Source organism: Malania oleifera, chromosome 7 (assembly GCF_029873635.1).
Source record: "Malania oleifera isolate guangnan ecotype guangnan chromosome 7, ASM2987363v1, whole genome shotgun sequence".
Classification (NCBI taxonomy): Eukaryota; Viridiplantae; Streptophyta; class Magnoliopsida; order Santalales; family Ximeniaceae; genus Malania; species Malania oleifera.
The window spans coordinates 105,868,337-105,882,855 of NC_080423.1; the positions used below are offsets into that span (position 1 = coordinate 105,868,337).

General features: G+C 35.0%; 2 protein-coding genes across 2 annotated transcripts; one reads left to right on the top strand and one right to left on the bottom strand.

Annotated features, from left to right (window-relative positions):
- Positions 1-1,572: 1,572 nt before the first annotated feature.
- On the top strand, positions 1,573-3,741 carry LOC131159497 (uncharacterized). The gene is made up of 2 exons (XM_058114455.1): positions 1,573-1,876; positions 3,087-3,741. The coding sequence occupies exons 1-2, from the start codon at positions 1,786-1,788 to the stop codon at positions 3,443-3,445; spliced, it is 450 nt and encodes a 149-aa protein (XP_057970438.1). The 5' UTR covers positions 1,573-1,785; the 3' UTR covers positions 3,446-3,741.
- Positions 3,742-4,551: 810 nt separating this feature from the next.
- On the bottom strand, positions 4,552-7,592 carry LOC131159495 (nucleoside diphosphate kinase 2, chloroplastic). The gene is made up of 7 exons (XM_058114452.1): positions 7,218-7,592; positions 7,072-7,128; positions 6,730-6,816; positions 6,226-6,306; positions 6,008-6,120; positions 5,848-5,897; positions 4,552-4,825 (listed from the first exon to the last, which is right to left on the bottom strand). Exons 1-7 carry the CDS (start codon positions 7,452-7,454, stop codon positions 4,758-4,760), a joined length of 693 nt encoding a protein of 230 aa, XP_057970435.1. The 5' UTR covers positions 7,455-7,592; the 3' UTR covers positions 4,552-4,757.
- Between the last annotated feature and the right edge of the window lie 6,927 nt (positions 7,593-14,519).

Consider the following 14,519-nt stretch of genomic DNA (forward strand, 5'->3'; position numbering starts at 1 on the left):
AAAAGAAACAAATTTAAAAACTCAAATCTATTATGGAATCGAGTAATTTACATTATGAAATAAGAATAGTAAATATGAAATGCCTAGGGATGAGCAAAAATAATTAATTAGGCCTATTAGTTCACGATTAAAGATTCTCATTTCGGTAGAAATACATAGTATCATCAACATGTATATTTATATGATGCGCCGATCGTAAGTGATATAAAATGATAAATATCATATTAATATATTTATGGTAATGTGATTTATGCTTCATTGTTCAATCACTCAAGATACATACATAATATATATATATATAAAGAACAATTCTGCATTTTATAAGTGATTAAAAGTTAATTACTATTATCTTAAGTTTATTAAATATGTTATGTGGTGACTCAATAGTGTCTTCATGCTTCAAAATATCTAACAAATAAAAAAAATAAAAAAAAATAATTTTTTTTGAATTTTCCTACACATCACATACGTATATCTTAATTCTTAAACACTGATCAAATGATTATTTGTTATAATTATATACTGAAGTTTCTAATAATTATAAGAAGCAATAAAAAAAGAAATAAACATATATTCATAAAATTATATATTTGACAATTATTATTTTAATTTTTTAAAAATTATTTTAAGTATAAATCTATAAAAAAAAAAATTCTCAAAATAAAAAACATAAAATATGCATGTTAAAGCCTTCTTTTATAAATGAAAATCATTTAACATCTTGAAAGTGGGAGCCTAAAAGGGTTTGGGGCCCATCTTTGTGAGAGATAGGGCACACTAGATGTGGAGCCCATCCTATGAATAACTCAAAACACATTTAGGATCTCATTTTGAAAAGTCTACTACAATCCATTATAAATGGATTAGTACTGTAAATAAATTAAATTGTGTTGAGTTTTATCATGTTCAAATTTATTTATTAAATTTTGAATCAAAAGCTTAATATATTTGTTCAAACTTGTTTATTATGCAAGTGAACGAGCTAATACGTTCTTATTGAGATGGTCATAAATAAATTGCTTCTTTTAAACCCTCTCATAGAGACTCTTACCTTTTGTTTGAGAATAGATTTAAAAATAACTTAATACAAAATTAAATTAAAATTTGTTCAAATTCATTGAAATTCAAATTCAAAGGCTGAAACCTGTGCTCTCAAACAGAATGACAAAGTTTGATTTGACAACAAAAAGTTGGAGAAAGACTCTACTAATAGTCTAATACTATTTTACAAATTCTTTGATCCCACCAAATCAACCTATTCATTGTAGATTATGGCCCTATCACTAAATTCAAGTGATAGAATTTCGGTTAACCGATATTACGTTCAAACAATCTCGATTATTAATTTTTAAGTCCTCTATCAAGTTTAACCAACTTTATTAAACGAGGATAATCTAAACCTATTAAATAAACCCAACTAAGTATATAATCCCACCATCTATAACTCAAAACTATCCAAATTTATTTATTATGCTTACAAACCCAACTAAGCATATAATCGAAATTTATAGAAACTAGCTTTATTTGTCTACTAAAATGGATTATAAACATAAGGTGAACCTAAAGTATTTTGAAAAACTGAAGCGTGCGCAGTACGCACCGTCCATTTTCTCAGTTCCCGCTCATAATTTTTTGCCCTAACCGCCACGCTCAGAAAATTCCCTATACAAAGAAGTGGAGAAACCGACCCGATCCGAACCGAACTCGAGCTCGAAATCGAAATCGAAATCGAAATCGAAATCGAAATCGTAATCCAGAGAGAGAGAGAGAGAGAGAGAGAGAGAGATGTTGGGGAGAATGCGAGCAGGTTCTTCTCTGGATTGCTTGGAGAGACCACCTTCTAAGCTCATCAAAGACGATACCCTCTCCATCTACGGTAATTTCCTTCTCTTATTCCTCTGAGTTTTTAACATATGCTCAATTCTTGATGCTCCTGCGTCTACCCGTTTGTTTGGTTGCCGATTGAAAGAGTTAGGAAGGAGGGGTCGATATATTTTCTTTCAATCTAAGGATTTTTAGCATGCTAGTGCTTTAACGGGAAGAAAATTGGTTTGGGGGAAGCTGGGAAGGGGTTGGGGAGTGAAGGTTTTTGCTGCCTCCCATATTCCTGAACTTTCTCGCGAGCCAAACAGAAGGTTACTTTTAGTAATGGTTGCGAGAATGTTTAAATTAGTGGGGGGTTATGAAGAGGAAAGGGAAATATTTACCCCCATTTTTTTGATTTGCTGTGATAGGGAAATATAGCATGGGCAATGATTTGATTTGGTGAGGAAATTTTCGCTTCGGTTGGCCCCAAGCCCTCCAGTGTTTGTTCAGCTTGGATATGGAGATTATCTGTTTCGTACCACACTTGCAAATGTCCTATCTGATCTTGCCTATATATATATAATCACAACCCCAAACATGGATTTTGGTTTTGCTGAGTTCTGAGTAGAGCCGCTTCAAGTATTGAAGTTTTGGGTCATGTTGGGATATGAATGAGAAGGGCAACTCCATTCAAGGGTCTTTCTTGGTCTGCAGCAGCTTAGCCCTATCTGTGCGTGTTCCTTGGAATATATCCAAAGGAGAAAGTATAGTGAAACTTTATTGAAATAGGTTAACGCAAGAATCATAGCAGTATTTTCTTTTCCTTATTTAATGCTTAATAATTGCAATTTGCAAGATACTGTCTAAATACTTGATGTTCGGAGGCTGGTAGTCCAAATGCATTATCTGCCATTAAAATATCTTTTCAGGTGAGATCCTATGAGAACTGTTAGATTGTAACGTAACTTTCCAGGAACACTGCATAAGTAAGCCATCTTAAATTGAGGAAGGAAGCTTGCTTGTTCATTTCTAATGTGCAGTATAAAAAAATGAATGCTGTATTTCTTTGTGAGGCACTAATCTGTAAATATTTAATGACTCATTACTTGTAGAATTTTATTATGATTCATTGTTATATTTAATTATTTGAAAGGCCAAGCTGTTTTTTTTTAATAAGCAAGCAAGTGCAGAAGGCTAAATGGTTACTCATAATCCATGTAATAGTAGTTGCTAAAAGATCTGAGGTTTATCAAGTTCAAGTTTCTTTTTCCTTTTTGCAGAGGCAACACTTATAAAGCTGACGGAGGGTTCCAGAAATGACCAAAATTCATACCCTGAGGTAGCAATGCAGATAGAAACTGATTGTACTTATATGAGCAGTTTGCCCAACGAACATTCAATGACGACAGATACTGATTGTTTTTCGCCAAATTCTATTGATTGTCAATCTATGTGCAGCTCAAAACAGCAACAGAGCAGAACTGTCTCAGTTCTTTACCTGTTTTCCAAGTATAAGAGTCCTAGAAAGGCAATGGCAACTGAGGATTATGGTTCTGCTGGTGCTTCACTGAGCCAAACCCCTAAACCCCCCAGCAACCTAAACACGCTTGCCCCAACCCATCTGGACTCTCCTCAATAAAGGTGAGGTTACAGTGACCTATATCAGTTTACAGATGGGGTGGAAGTTGAACAGCGATTGGAAGATGAATGTGTCAGTTCTTTGCCTGTCTTCTCAGTGCAAGATTTGAACAAATAGAGTCTACAACTCTCATAAGTGTTCTAATTATGTGATTTTTACCTGATTAGCACTTGGATTGGTGCTTGATGAGATGTATATTAGTTTGTAACTGTATTTTTGAGCCCTCATAAGAGAGTACTTCAATGCATGAAATGGAAGTGGGTGGCTTGCAGTTGCAAGTAATCGTCCAATGAAAATTTACTCCCTGTTTTCTTTGCATTTACAGACTCAGGCATCCCGCATGAAAGTAGCAGGTGCAGAATGAATGTTTCTGCTGAAAAATAGTGTGAAATATTACTTCAGCCATTCTGTTCAATTCAAGCTTGAATGATAATAGTGGTAACCAAACTAAGTCCTACTGATGTGTTCTACAAATCTCTTGCTTTTTTATGATCCAAAAAATGTTACTAACAGTAATATGGATTCTTTTTACTAGGGTTTAGTTATTTTGTATCTTCCCTTTCTCTTATACATGTCAACCAGATCATTTACTTTCTTTTCATGGAAGTGTTGTTTTGACTAGTACCAAGTAGGATGGCTTAAGTTACAAGTACAAATTCATCAAATGTGTGCATAAAATTTGGACAAGTGACATGGCTATCCCCCTCTCAATTCAAAAAATTTGCACAGGAAAGGGTCAAAAAAAATCTGGTGATTCAAAAGCTGATTAGGAAAAGAAAATTCAGAAATTCTATAAAGCTGAAAAAGATTTTAACCTGATATCAATAGCAAGAAACTTCAGGCCAGGTTAGGTACCTTAGGTGCAAAACAACACCATCAGAGGAGATCTGAAACTACACTTCAATGAAGTAACCTTAGGTTCAAAACAACAAGACTTAACAAGATTAATGGTTGACAATCAACTCAATAATTGCTGGATAAGATTGGGAAGTTGGGAACTCTTTAGGTGCTGGATAAGAATTTCATATGAATTATGTTCCACTAACAGCATTGGCAAATGGCAACAGTAAATATTTTAAATGTTTGGATTGAATCACTATTGGCAATTTTAAGTCGAACATTCAAGAGAATGGCATTGAAGAATTCTCACTTGAGCTTACAGAATTACAGCCGGAACATAAAAATTTTAAAGTCATTAAACCACTTGAAGTTGTATAGGACAACAAATTGACTTTTAAATTACATATTCTTGGTCAATTTCTTCAAAACTGCATTGCTTCATAATTGAGACCACGAAGAATGTGGAGAAAGATCACTCCTTTAGCCATGGTGCTTGGGCAGGTGTCCATTGGCATAATTCGCCTTCTTTGAACCACAGTGCTGGAGAGAAACAAAGAGTCAGGGGAGTAGGGAAGAAAAATCCTACCCTAGCAAAGTAAATACATCTCAATGGTGTGCGGGTATTTAGAGTGCATTAGAAGAATTCATTATCACACTAAGAATGGCAAGGTATCAAATCTCCCTCCTCCCAAATTAATTTAAACTAGTTCATTAAGTGTCTGCAATGCAATGCATAGAAATAGTTCAGGCAGATGCATGCCCACAATATTATGTGAAACCAAGATGCTGTTGATGTGCACTAATGTTGTCCCAATGCAAATAATAGTGGGGGTGGATTGAGCTGACGCTACAGGTGCTTAGTAGTTCATTACAATTTTTACCATCAATTTTATCAAAAACTTACATATGGGAATTGTGCTACATTAAAACAAACTTCAAAATAGCAAGAGGGTGCATTAGGCCAAGTTAAGGTTGTGGTATCAAATGATAAAGATACTTCTGAGAATAGAAACACAATCTTCTTCAGATAAGCAATCACATTTTCTCCACTCTATCAATCTTAATTTTTTCCACATTGTTCTCAATCCTCAAATTTCACCCATTGGCATTCATTTTTTAAATTTTGTTTCTAGAATTTTTTGCATTATTTTTAGCACCTACTGGTTTCTCCCCACACTGCACACCAAACAAAACCCCCCCCACTCACCCCCACCAAACCTCCCCCCCTCCCCAAAAAAAAAAAAAACAACTTCAGGTCCACTTTTCTAAGATAACTTCTATAACCTGCTTACTCTAACTAACTCATCAGCCTCATACTTCTTGATGGAGCATATGCAAAGGCAGAAGTAAAATGAGTTATTTTTCTATGTTAAAAACTCAATTAAATTCATGCCCCCATATTCGATAATACACAGAAAAGGGCTCCTTGATTACAACTTTTCAAAAACTTAAATTTGAAATGAAAACAAAACATGATGCCAATTATCACAAGGGCTATGATAAGAAAAACATCGGTATTAAATTACACACAGCAAGTGACATTACATAACAAAAGGCATTACCTATCTCACGTTGGCCATTTTCAGGGCTGTCACTGCCATGAACTACATTCCTGCACAAAAGCTTAAAAATAAGATCTTGAATTTGAGGGAATCATTCATATCACAGAAACTACAAATGATTCTTCACTACGCATTGCAGTCTAGAAATGTATAGCCCAACCTTCCAGTTTCAATGGCAAGATCCCCTCTGATGGTGCCTGGTTCAGCATTAAGAGGATTTGTTGACCCTATAAGCTTCCGCGCAGAAGCAACAACACCAACACCTTCCCAGGCCTTCTCAATACAAAATTATATATATTTAAAAACTATGTATGAAAACTAAACTGCACTAGATTGATAAATGAACAAAAACAAAAGCCTAGACAATGTGCAGTATACCATACACACAACTGGACCAGAAGTTATGTACTCAATCAGTTTTGGGAAGAATGATTTGGCCTTGAGATCTTTGTAATGCTCCTGCAAACATTCAAAAGAAAAGACAGAACAAACATAAGAGTATCGTAATATAGGTATCAGCTATGATCTTCCCGCAATCATTAAATGCACACATTAAGTTAGCACGATCCCAAAACAAAAGGGAATGGAATTAAGGGCATTTACTTCTGTTACCTGTTTGAAAGCTCTGAATTTTCTAATAGACAGTGATTGGAGAGCCTTTTGGAAGATTCAGGCATTTTTAAAAAATGAAAAAAGATTTTTCCTTAATTCCAGAAAAATATGCTCTATTAATATCAAAAGTACAAAATGTTTGCTTAGTTCTAAATCACAAAAAATTCATAAATAAAATAAAATGCAGTAAGTCAGATAAATATTACAGATGGACCAGAATTATGAACTTCACAGAATAACAGAATAATGATTGCTGATTGTGCAACAAACCTCTGCTAATTCTCTTGGGCATTGGAACAGCTTCAATCCTGCAAGCTTAAAACCCTTCTTCTCAAACCTAGAGATTATTTCCCCAACCTAAAACAGCTCGACCCAGATAAAAGTCAGTACAAAAGACAAAGGGTTGAGCACCATTTTAAATACAATTTGCAGAAATTGAGTTAAGCAGATTAGAACAAATCTTACAACAACCCTTCTTGTCAAACCCAGAGATTATCTCCCCAACCTAAAACAACTAGACCCAGATAAATTTTAGGACAAAAATAAAGAACCCAGCACTGATTTTGACTACAAATTGTAAAAATTGCGCGAATAGATTAGAACAAAGCTTACAAGGCCGCGTTGAACGCCGTCGGGCTTCACCATAATGTAAGTCTCTTGAACTTGCTCCTGCAACACAAAACGTAGAAAATAAGAAGTAAATTCAAGTGGGCTTCTGCCCAATTTGGAAAAAATGGCAGAGAGAGAGAGAGAGAGACCATTGCAGCGACCAAGTGGGGAAGGAAAATATGGGGCTTCGTTTGAAGGGTTTTGGCATTAAGATTGGGTGGGGAGTATGAGAAAAGAGAAGAGGGGGAGTTGAATGAGGAGAGGTGGTGGCGGGTGATGCACCGGAAACAGTTCTGTGAGGAATAGGATAAGCTGCTTCGGCCCTGAGTTCGGTACACACCGACACTTCCTCCTCCTCCGACTCCCAACAGAGCCACTGCTTCCATTTCCGATTTCCCCTCTCTCTCTCTCTCTCGACGCTAAAATGCCAATCGTGTTTTTGGGCAATTGGGTATCTTATAAGAGCGAAAGACGACAGTCTTCAGTGGCGGAAGTTCTTGTCGCTAAAACATGAAAATTTTGTTCCGTAAAACACAACTTCTAAAAATCTCTTTATTTGTTAATTTTTGCTTTTTTTTTTTTATTGTCATATTATTTTTTTTTGAAAGAGTCAGAAGCCACCATATAACGTCCCATCCCAAATTTATTAATAACTCTCACTTATGACAGGGGAGTACTGTGAAAACAAAAGGACACTAAGGGCTTACATAATAACCTTAAAACACCCCATGCATCAAAACAATCAACCTATACTAACAAGAAAAAATCAACTAAACATGTCTTATATACCTATCTTATCCAATCTATACAAATCTTTGATAATTTTAGGAAGTTGACTACTATTTGTAAACAAATTATTCCTCCCCATGACATCTTGTCGACCCAAAGCATCTGCCACTTTATTCCCTTATTTATACAAATGATTTATAGAAAAATCTACTCCCTCCAATAAACTAAAAAGTTGCTCCCAAAAATCCCACAAATACCATAAAGAACATTTACTGGATTTTATCCAATTTACTACAATATTCAAATCATATTCAATGTCAATACTAGTATTGTAGTGACCCGAAGAATAATATTATTATTTTAATAATAAAGAGGGAGGAAAATGGAAACATGAACAAAAGGAGGCAATAGACTTCGTCGACAACATCGCATTTTAGAGATAATGATAATAATAATAATTTCAAGAAATTACCAGAACTCATTGACGAATACAGGGCTTCGTCGACGAGTGCATAAGGAAACTCGTCAACGAATACAAGGTTTCGCCGACAAGTGCATAAGGAAATTCGTCGATAAATACAAGGTTTCGTCGACGAGAAAATACCGAGAGAGGTTTTGGGGCAGCCTGAATTTCGCCGATGAGGAAGCAGGGTTTGTCGACGAAATTATTGAAAGATTCTTCGACGAGATGACATGTCTTGTTAACGAAGGCCGCAGTATAAAAGTGGAAAACCCGAATTTTTAACCATTTTTTAACGCTCCTCTCTCTCTCTCTCTCTACGATCTTCTCTCACTTCTCCCTTCGTTTCCGGGCCTATTTCTCGCCGGATCGAAGATCTGAGGCTACCACGACGCTCCTGGTGAAGTTCTTTGCAAGTCTGCCGGAACTGATCGTTGGAAAAGTTGGGTCGGATTTCGTCCCAATTTTAGGGTAAGACATTTTATTTAGTATTTGTCTTTTCCTCAGTTATAAGAAATGTTGTAGGTAAGAAAATACTGATGTTTTGTTCTGAGGGATTTTGTTTTCAGGATGTTGAGTTAGGAATCCTGCGGGTATAGAGTCAGAATGTAAGAACCCGAACCGTGATATATGGGCTTATTTTGTAAAAGAGGGGTAAAAGTGGAAATTGTATAGATTTCGTCGACGAGGCCACAATTCGTTGACAAAGCTAGTGAAGAACACATCGACGAAATTCAGAGGGTCGTCGACGAGTAAATGCCGAGGGGTTTAGGAAAATTTAAATATCAGGATTCGTCGACGAAATTGCTGCCTCGTCGACGAAATATCTGAAGACTTCATCGACGAAGACACCAATTTGTCGACGAAGCCTCTCGGGTCAAAGGTCTTTATAAGGATATTTTAGTTTCCTTCTTGGCTAAGTTATGAAAATCCTATCTCTCTCTCTCTCTCTCTCTCTCTCTCTCTCTCTCCTCGATTGCTTCGTCATTTGTCGCTTGAATCGCAAATCCAAAGTTACTGCGAGGATCAGTGAAGGATTCTTTACGTTTCTAGCGGATCGGAATCTCGGTCTGAGCGATTTCGGGTTTCGGGCTATAATCGAGGTAAGGCTCAATTTCCATTTCTAATTCGGTATATGTGTAGTAGTACGGATTGTAAGTATGTATTGTACTGTGGCTTGTAGATTTCGGAGTCTCGGTTCATAGTTTTGAGGACTGTAGAGTTTGTAGTTAGATTTCGGGTTAATGTAAGGGGATTCTGTTTATATCAGTTCATTTTCGAAATCAGGATCAGTAAGCTTGCAGGCTACGATCATATGTATGTTTTGGTTACTTATTTAGGGAAATCTATCGGGTAAAAATGCGAGATTTTTGGGTTACAATTTTTGAGAAAATTGGAGATTTCGGGTATCATCTCTACTTTGTTTGGAAAACCGCTTGTCTTGTTTAAACTGTATTATTGAGGTGACTGTAATCCATATTTGCATAAACTGTATACTTGAAATTGTAAATGATATGATTTGTCGTAAACCAAATAAATGTGGTATGTATGATTGTATAAAATTGTTCCAGGTATTTGTAAAACAGCTATGTGGCGGCAAATTACCGTAGACTGAAATGTATAGGAACGTGAGTTCCAAAATGTTCCAGGGATTTGTAAACTGCCAGGTATCAGGTAGTTACCATGGGCAAGAGTGGCTTGTGATGACCCAAAAATATATATATATATATATATATATATATGATTAAAGTACAATAATAATAAAATAATAAAAATAGTCATTAAGTTAATATCAATACAGAAGTGTTTTTCTGCAGGATCCTTGATTCCATGTTTGATGCCTAAGAAAGATCTTGTCTTAGCGAGTGCTCAGAGACCATTGCGGCTCAGTCACTCCCTGGAGGTCGGCCTGATCAAAATGGAATTTCATAGGATAAACAGGATGGACACTGTTTGTACACGTAAATAAGTATATATACATGAAATAGTGTTTTGACAAACATAATTTGTAGAAATACATAATAAGATGATAATAATATAGGTATCATATGTGGGGCCCACAAGACTATGTGGGGTCCACATGAGTCCCGGAGCCACAAGACACTGTTTATATACGTAAATAAGTACATAAGATAATATTTTAACTGATATAATTTGAAGAAATATATGATAAAATAATAATAATATAGGTATCTTATGCGGGGCCCACAAGACTGTGTGGGGCCCACATGAGTCCCGAAGCTGTATGGAGGTTTACACAAGTCTCAAAGCTATGTAGGATGCATAAAATCGTATAAGAGTTATTCGAATTATGTAGGATCCATTCGCGTCTCGAAGTTGTGTGGGGCCCACAAGACCGTGTGGGGTCCACATGAGTTTTCAAAATTCAAATTTAATTCTTATTCAAAAATAAATAATAAAATAAATAAATACTAAAAATGGTTCAAAATTAATAACAATGATAATAATAATGATAATAATGATTAAGAAAAATAATAAAATAATTAATTAACTAATTGATTAATTAATTAGGTAAGTGATTAATTAAAAATTTATTTAATGGGAATGGTGGCAAGCACTCCCACATGGCCTCCATTCCCATCCTATACTCAACCCATACCTTGCCCATTCCTTGCCCATTCTTTAATTTTTAAAAATTATAATTTCACCCATCTCCCCACACTTTTATAAATTTTATTTCTTCCCCAAAATTTCCTATAAATAGGGAGCTCTCAACCTTCATTTTTCACAACAATTTTTCAAGGAAGAGAAGGATTAGTGAGTGAAAGAATTTGTGGTGGAGAGAGAATTTTAAGTAAGTTCTCACTCACCCACTCTTTCCGATCTCATTGCTTAAAGATAGTTTTTGTGTTCGTAACACACGGTAAAAGAAGAAGGTAAGTAAAATTTGATTATGTTAGTTTTTTTTTTTATTTAAAATTTATACCCAAGTTTATTTTATAAGTAAATTTCAATTATGTTAATTAGTTCCACAAAATTTCCATGAATTTATTTTTACGCGTATTTAATTATACCAGTTCTATCTTTAATATACTTGCATCTATTTTTGGGTTAAGAAATGTTCTAATCCCCTCGGGTAAATTTTCAGCATTTCTTTCTATTCAAAAATAAAATTATATATATTTTTAACACAAAAATTATGTGGCATGAGTTTATTTCTACATTACAATTTTATGTAAATATGAGAAAAGATGAGATTTTTACGATATTATTTTAAATTACATAAATTATAATAAGATGATTTTAAAACCCCTTATGGCAACGAAAGTTCAAAGTTACAGATACTCGGTACCGCAGCTTAAAATTTATACGGATCAGAGTGCACCCACACTGTTTACAGAGTGGTTATTTATGTTAGTGGATTTCTCCTGAGTGCACACCTGGTTCCGGACTAGGACTTAATAAGGAAAATCTCACTTAAAGTTTACGTACGTTGATTTAGTTTGGTCGACCAGCCAGCTAAGTCCAGTCTTCGGACCGCACAACCCAGTCATGGGGGTAAACATGACTTACGGCAAACAGACCTAAGGGTGGTTTTTATAATATATGTTTATACATATTTAATTACGTGTACAAAGTTACTGATGATTTGAAGGAAAAGTGTAAGTTTACGTGAAAATGATCATTTTGGTGCTTAAATGACGATCTAAGGAAAACGTATAAGGAAAAGTATATGTATGTTTATCATTAAATATTTTTACAGTTTTAAAATTAAAAGTTTAATTTAGCAGTTATAGTATATGATTGTAAAAATTTACTGTTGAAATTGATGACAAAAGTTTTATGCAGAAATTTTTAAATCTATATTTATTCTAAAAGCAGTCTTGAAGTTATAGTATTAAATATTATTTTATGAAATTCTTTAAAAGCTCATTTTGGCCACACACTAATAATAATCTTATTTACTTACTGAGCATCGTCTCACTCCAATCATATTTTTATTTCAGATAACTCTGAAGAGCATGTTGGAAATCAGGCTTAGCAAGCATACGGGTGGGGATAGAAAATTAAAGATTGATTAGAAATATTAGTATGGTTTCAGATATTTATGTTTGTGTAATTTTTCTTCTTTTGAAATAAATGATTGTAATATGGATAATTAGTGCTTTGGTTTAATAAAAATTGAGTTTATTTTGCTTACGCTGTAAATCAGTAGTAAAAAGTTAATATCCCAGGCCCCTAGGGGTCGGGGTGTTACATGGCTGGCTCTATATCTGGGGTGTGAAATATCACCAGTATGTTTCGGCTGGTCACCGAAGGTGTGCTCTACATCGTATGTAGCAATTGATTCACTATTAGGCCTTGATCGTCGTAGCATAGTTGCGTATGAAGCAATGTAATCGCTGCGAGACGAGGTGACCTTGTGTAGTTGCAAATTAGTGTGATGACATTGACCGTATGTATGTATGTACGTATGTATTTGGGTATTGTATGAATTGGAATGGTTTTTGTGAAAATACTGGAACTGTATGGAAATGTATGAAACTGATATAACCTATTTTCTCCCTTACTGAGAGGCGTCTTACCCCGAATATATATAAATATTTTTTAGGTCCTTCGGGTAGCCAAAACTAGCATCCGGAAGCGAGGGGTGTTATTTAGCTATTGCTAGTACATGTTAGGTATGAGTTTTGGTATCCAGGTTGTCGGGATGATTTTTGTAGACACCTGGGGTATGTTTTGTATATGGGAAGGTATATCCTAACTTGTATAGACTCTGGTATGACACTGGTTATGTATAAAAGACCGTATTCCGCTGCATATTTTGATGAGTATGGACATATGTATGTATGTATTTAGGGCATTCGTTCACCCCACGGGGTCGGACCCTCTTTGTTTGTGGTATCATGTATGTTTTAATTGATAGAGAGACAGATTAGGTTACTAAATTCACACCTGGGACACTTGCGGGTTTGGGGCGTGACACAGAATTTTGTAGGGGCTTTTCAGAGTAAAGGTAAGGGAAATATGCTATACTAGGAATTTTAATAAAGTTAACAGAGATTTCATAGACATATATTTATACAAGTCTATCATACAGTATTTACAGAATATGAGTTTAAATGCTTGTGTGGTTTGAGAAGATTTTCATGTGACGAAGAAATTTATGTAACTTTTATAATGTATCATACTATACTGAATATACAGATATTGACAGTATATACAGTTTATATAGTTTTTCTAGTATATGGGATTACACATAATATATAGATATATATTTATATTCATAGAGAGTACACGGAGAAATGTACATGCATATACAGCTTTTATATGAATAGTTTCATGAAATAGATATATACATATATACATATACATGCATACAGTTTTACTCATATCAGTATTTATATTACAGCTTTATACAGAGTTATAACATGCCATGTTTCCTATTACCATAACATATAGAGTATACAGACAGAGTATATAGATAGAGATACAAATAGATATATATAGAGATAGCATCAAGATGCTATATATACTGTACATAGAGATTACAGTATTTATAGTACAGAAAGATAGCGTTATGGTAATTTTGGAAACATGATGAAAACAGTAAAAGAGTATATATGTATATATGTATATAGTATCAGATCCTTGTGGAAAGATTACAGATAGATATAGTACAGATATAGTTACAGACCACGGTACCATTACTATATACAGATAGAGTGCAACCACATATCTCAGATAGTGTGTGGGCATCGTCAACCATGCTCGGAGAGGTTGCAGCTACTTAGTTCACTGGGTAGAGCGGGCCGGTTTTGACGATGTAGTAGCCAGGCCCGAACCTAGGAGTGGATGCAGTTTGGTCGGGCTGAGGTAGTGTAGAGTATATTGACTTATCTAGGGGGCCGACCAGATGAAGTCCCGCCTACGGGCCGCACAACCCTGTCATGAGGGGTCAAATCATGACGTATAGAGTCACAGGGATAAAGCACAGTTATGTATATGTATACAGTTTTACAGTATATGATGAGTATAGTATGATATTATTAGTATGAAAAGTAGAAAATACAGACGATACAGTATATTTTAAATTGAGAAAAAAAGATATGCTTTACAGATTATTTGTTGCCTTACAGTTCAGTTATTATTTAAAAGTATCTTTAACTTAGTTCTCACACACTAGTAATAGTATATTTCCACTTACTGAGCGTCGACTCACCCCATTACTTTAACATTTTTTAGGTGAGCCAGTTAGGCGAGCAGATCAGGCTCGCGGATAGAGAGTGTTTGAATCACC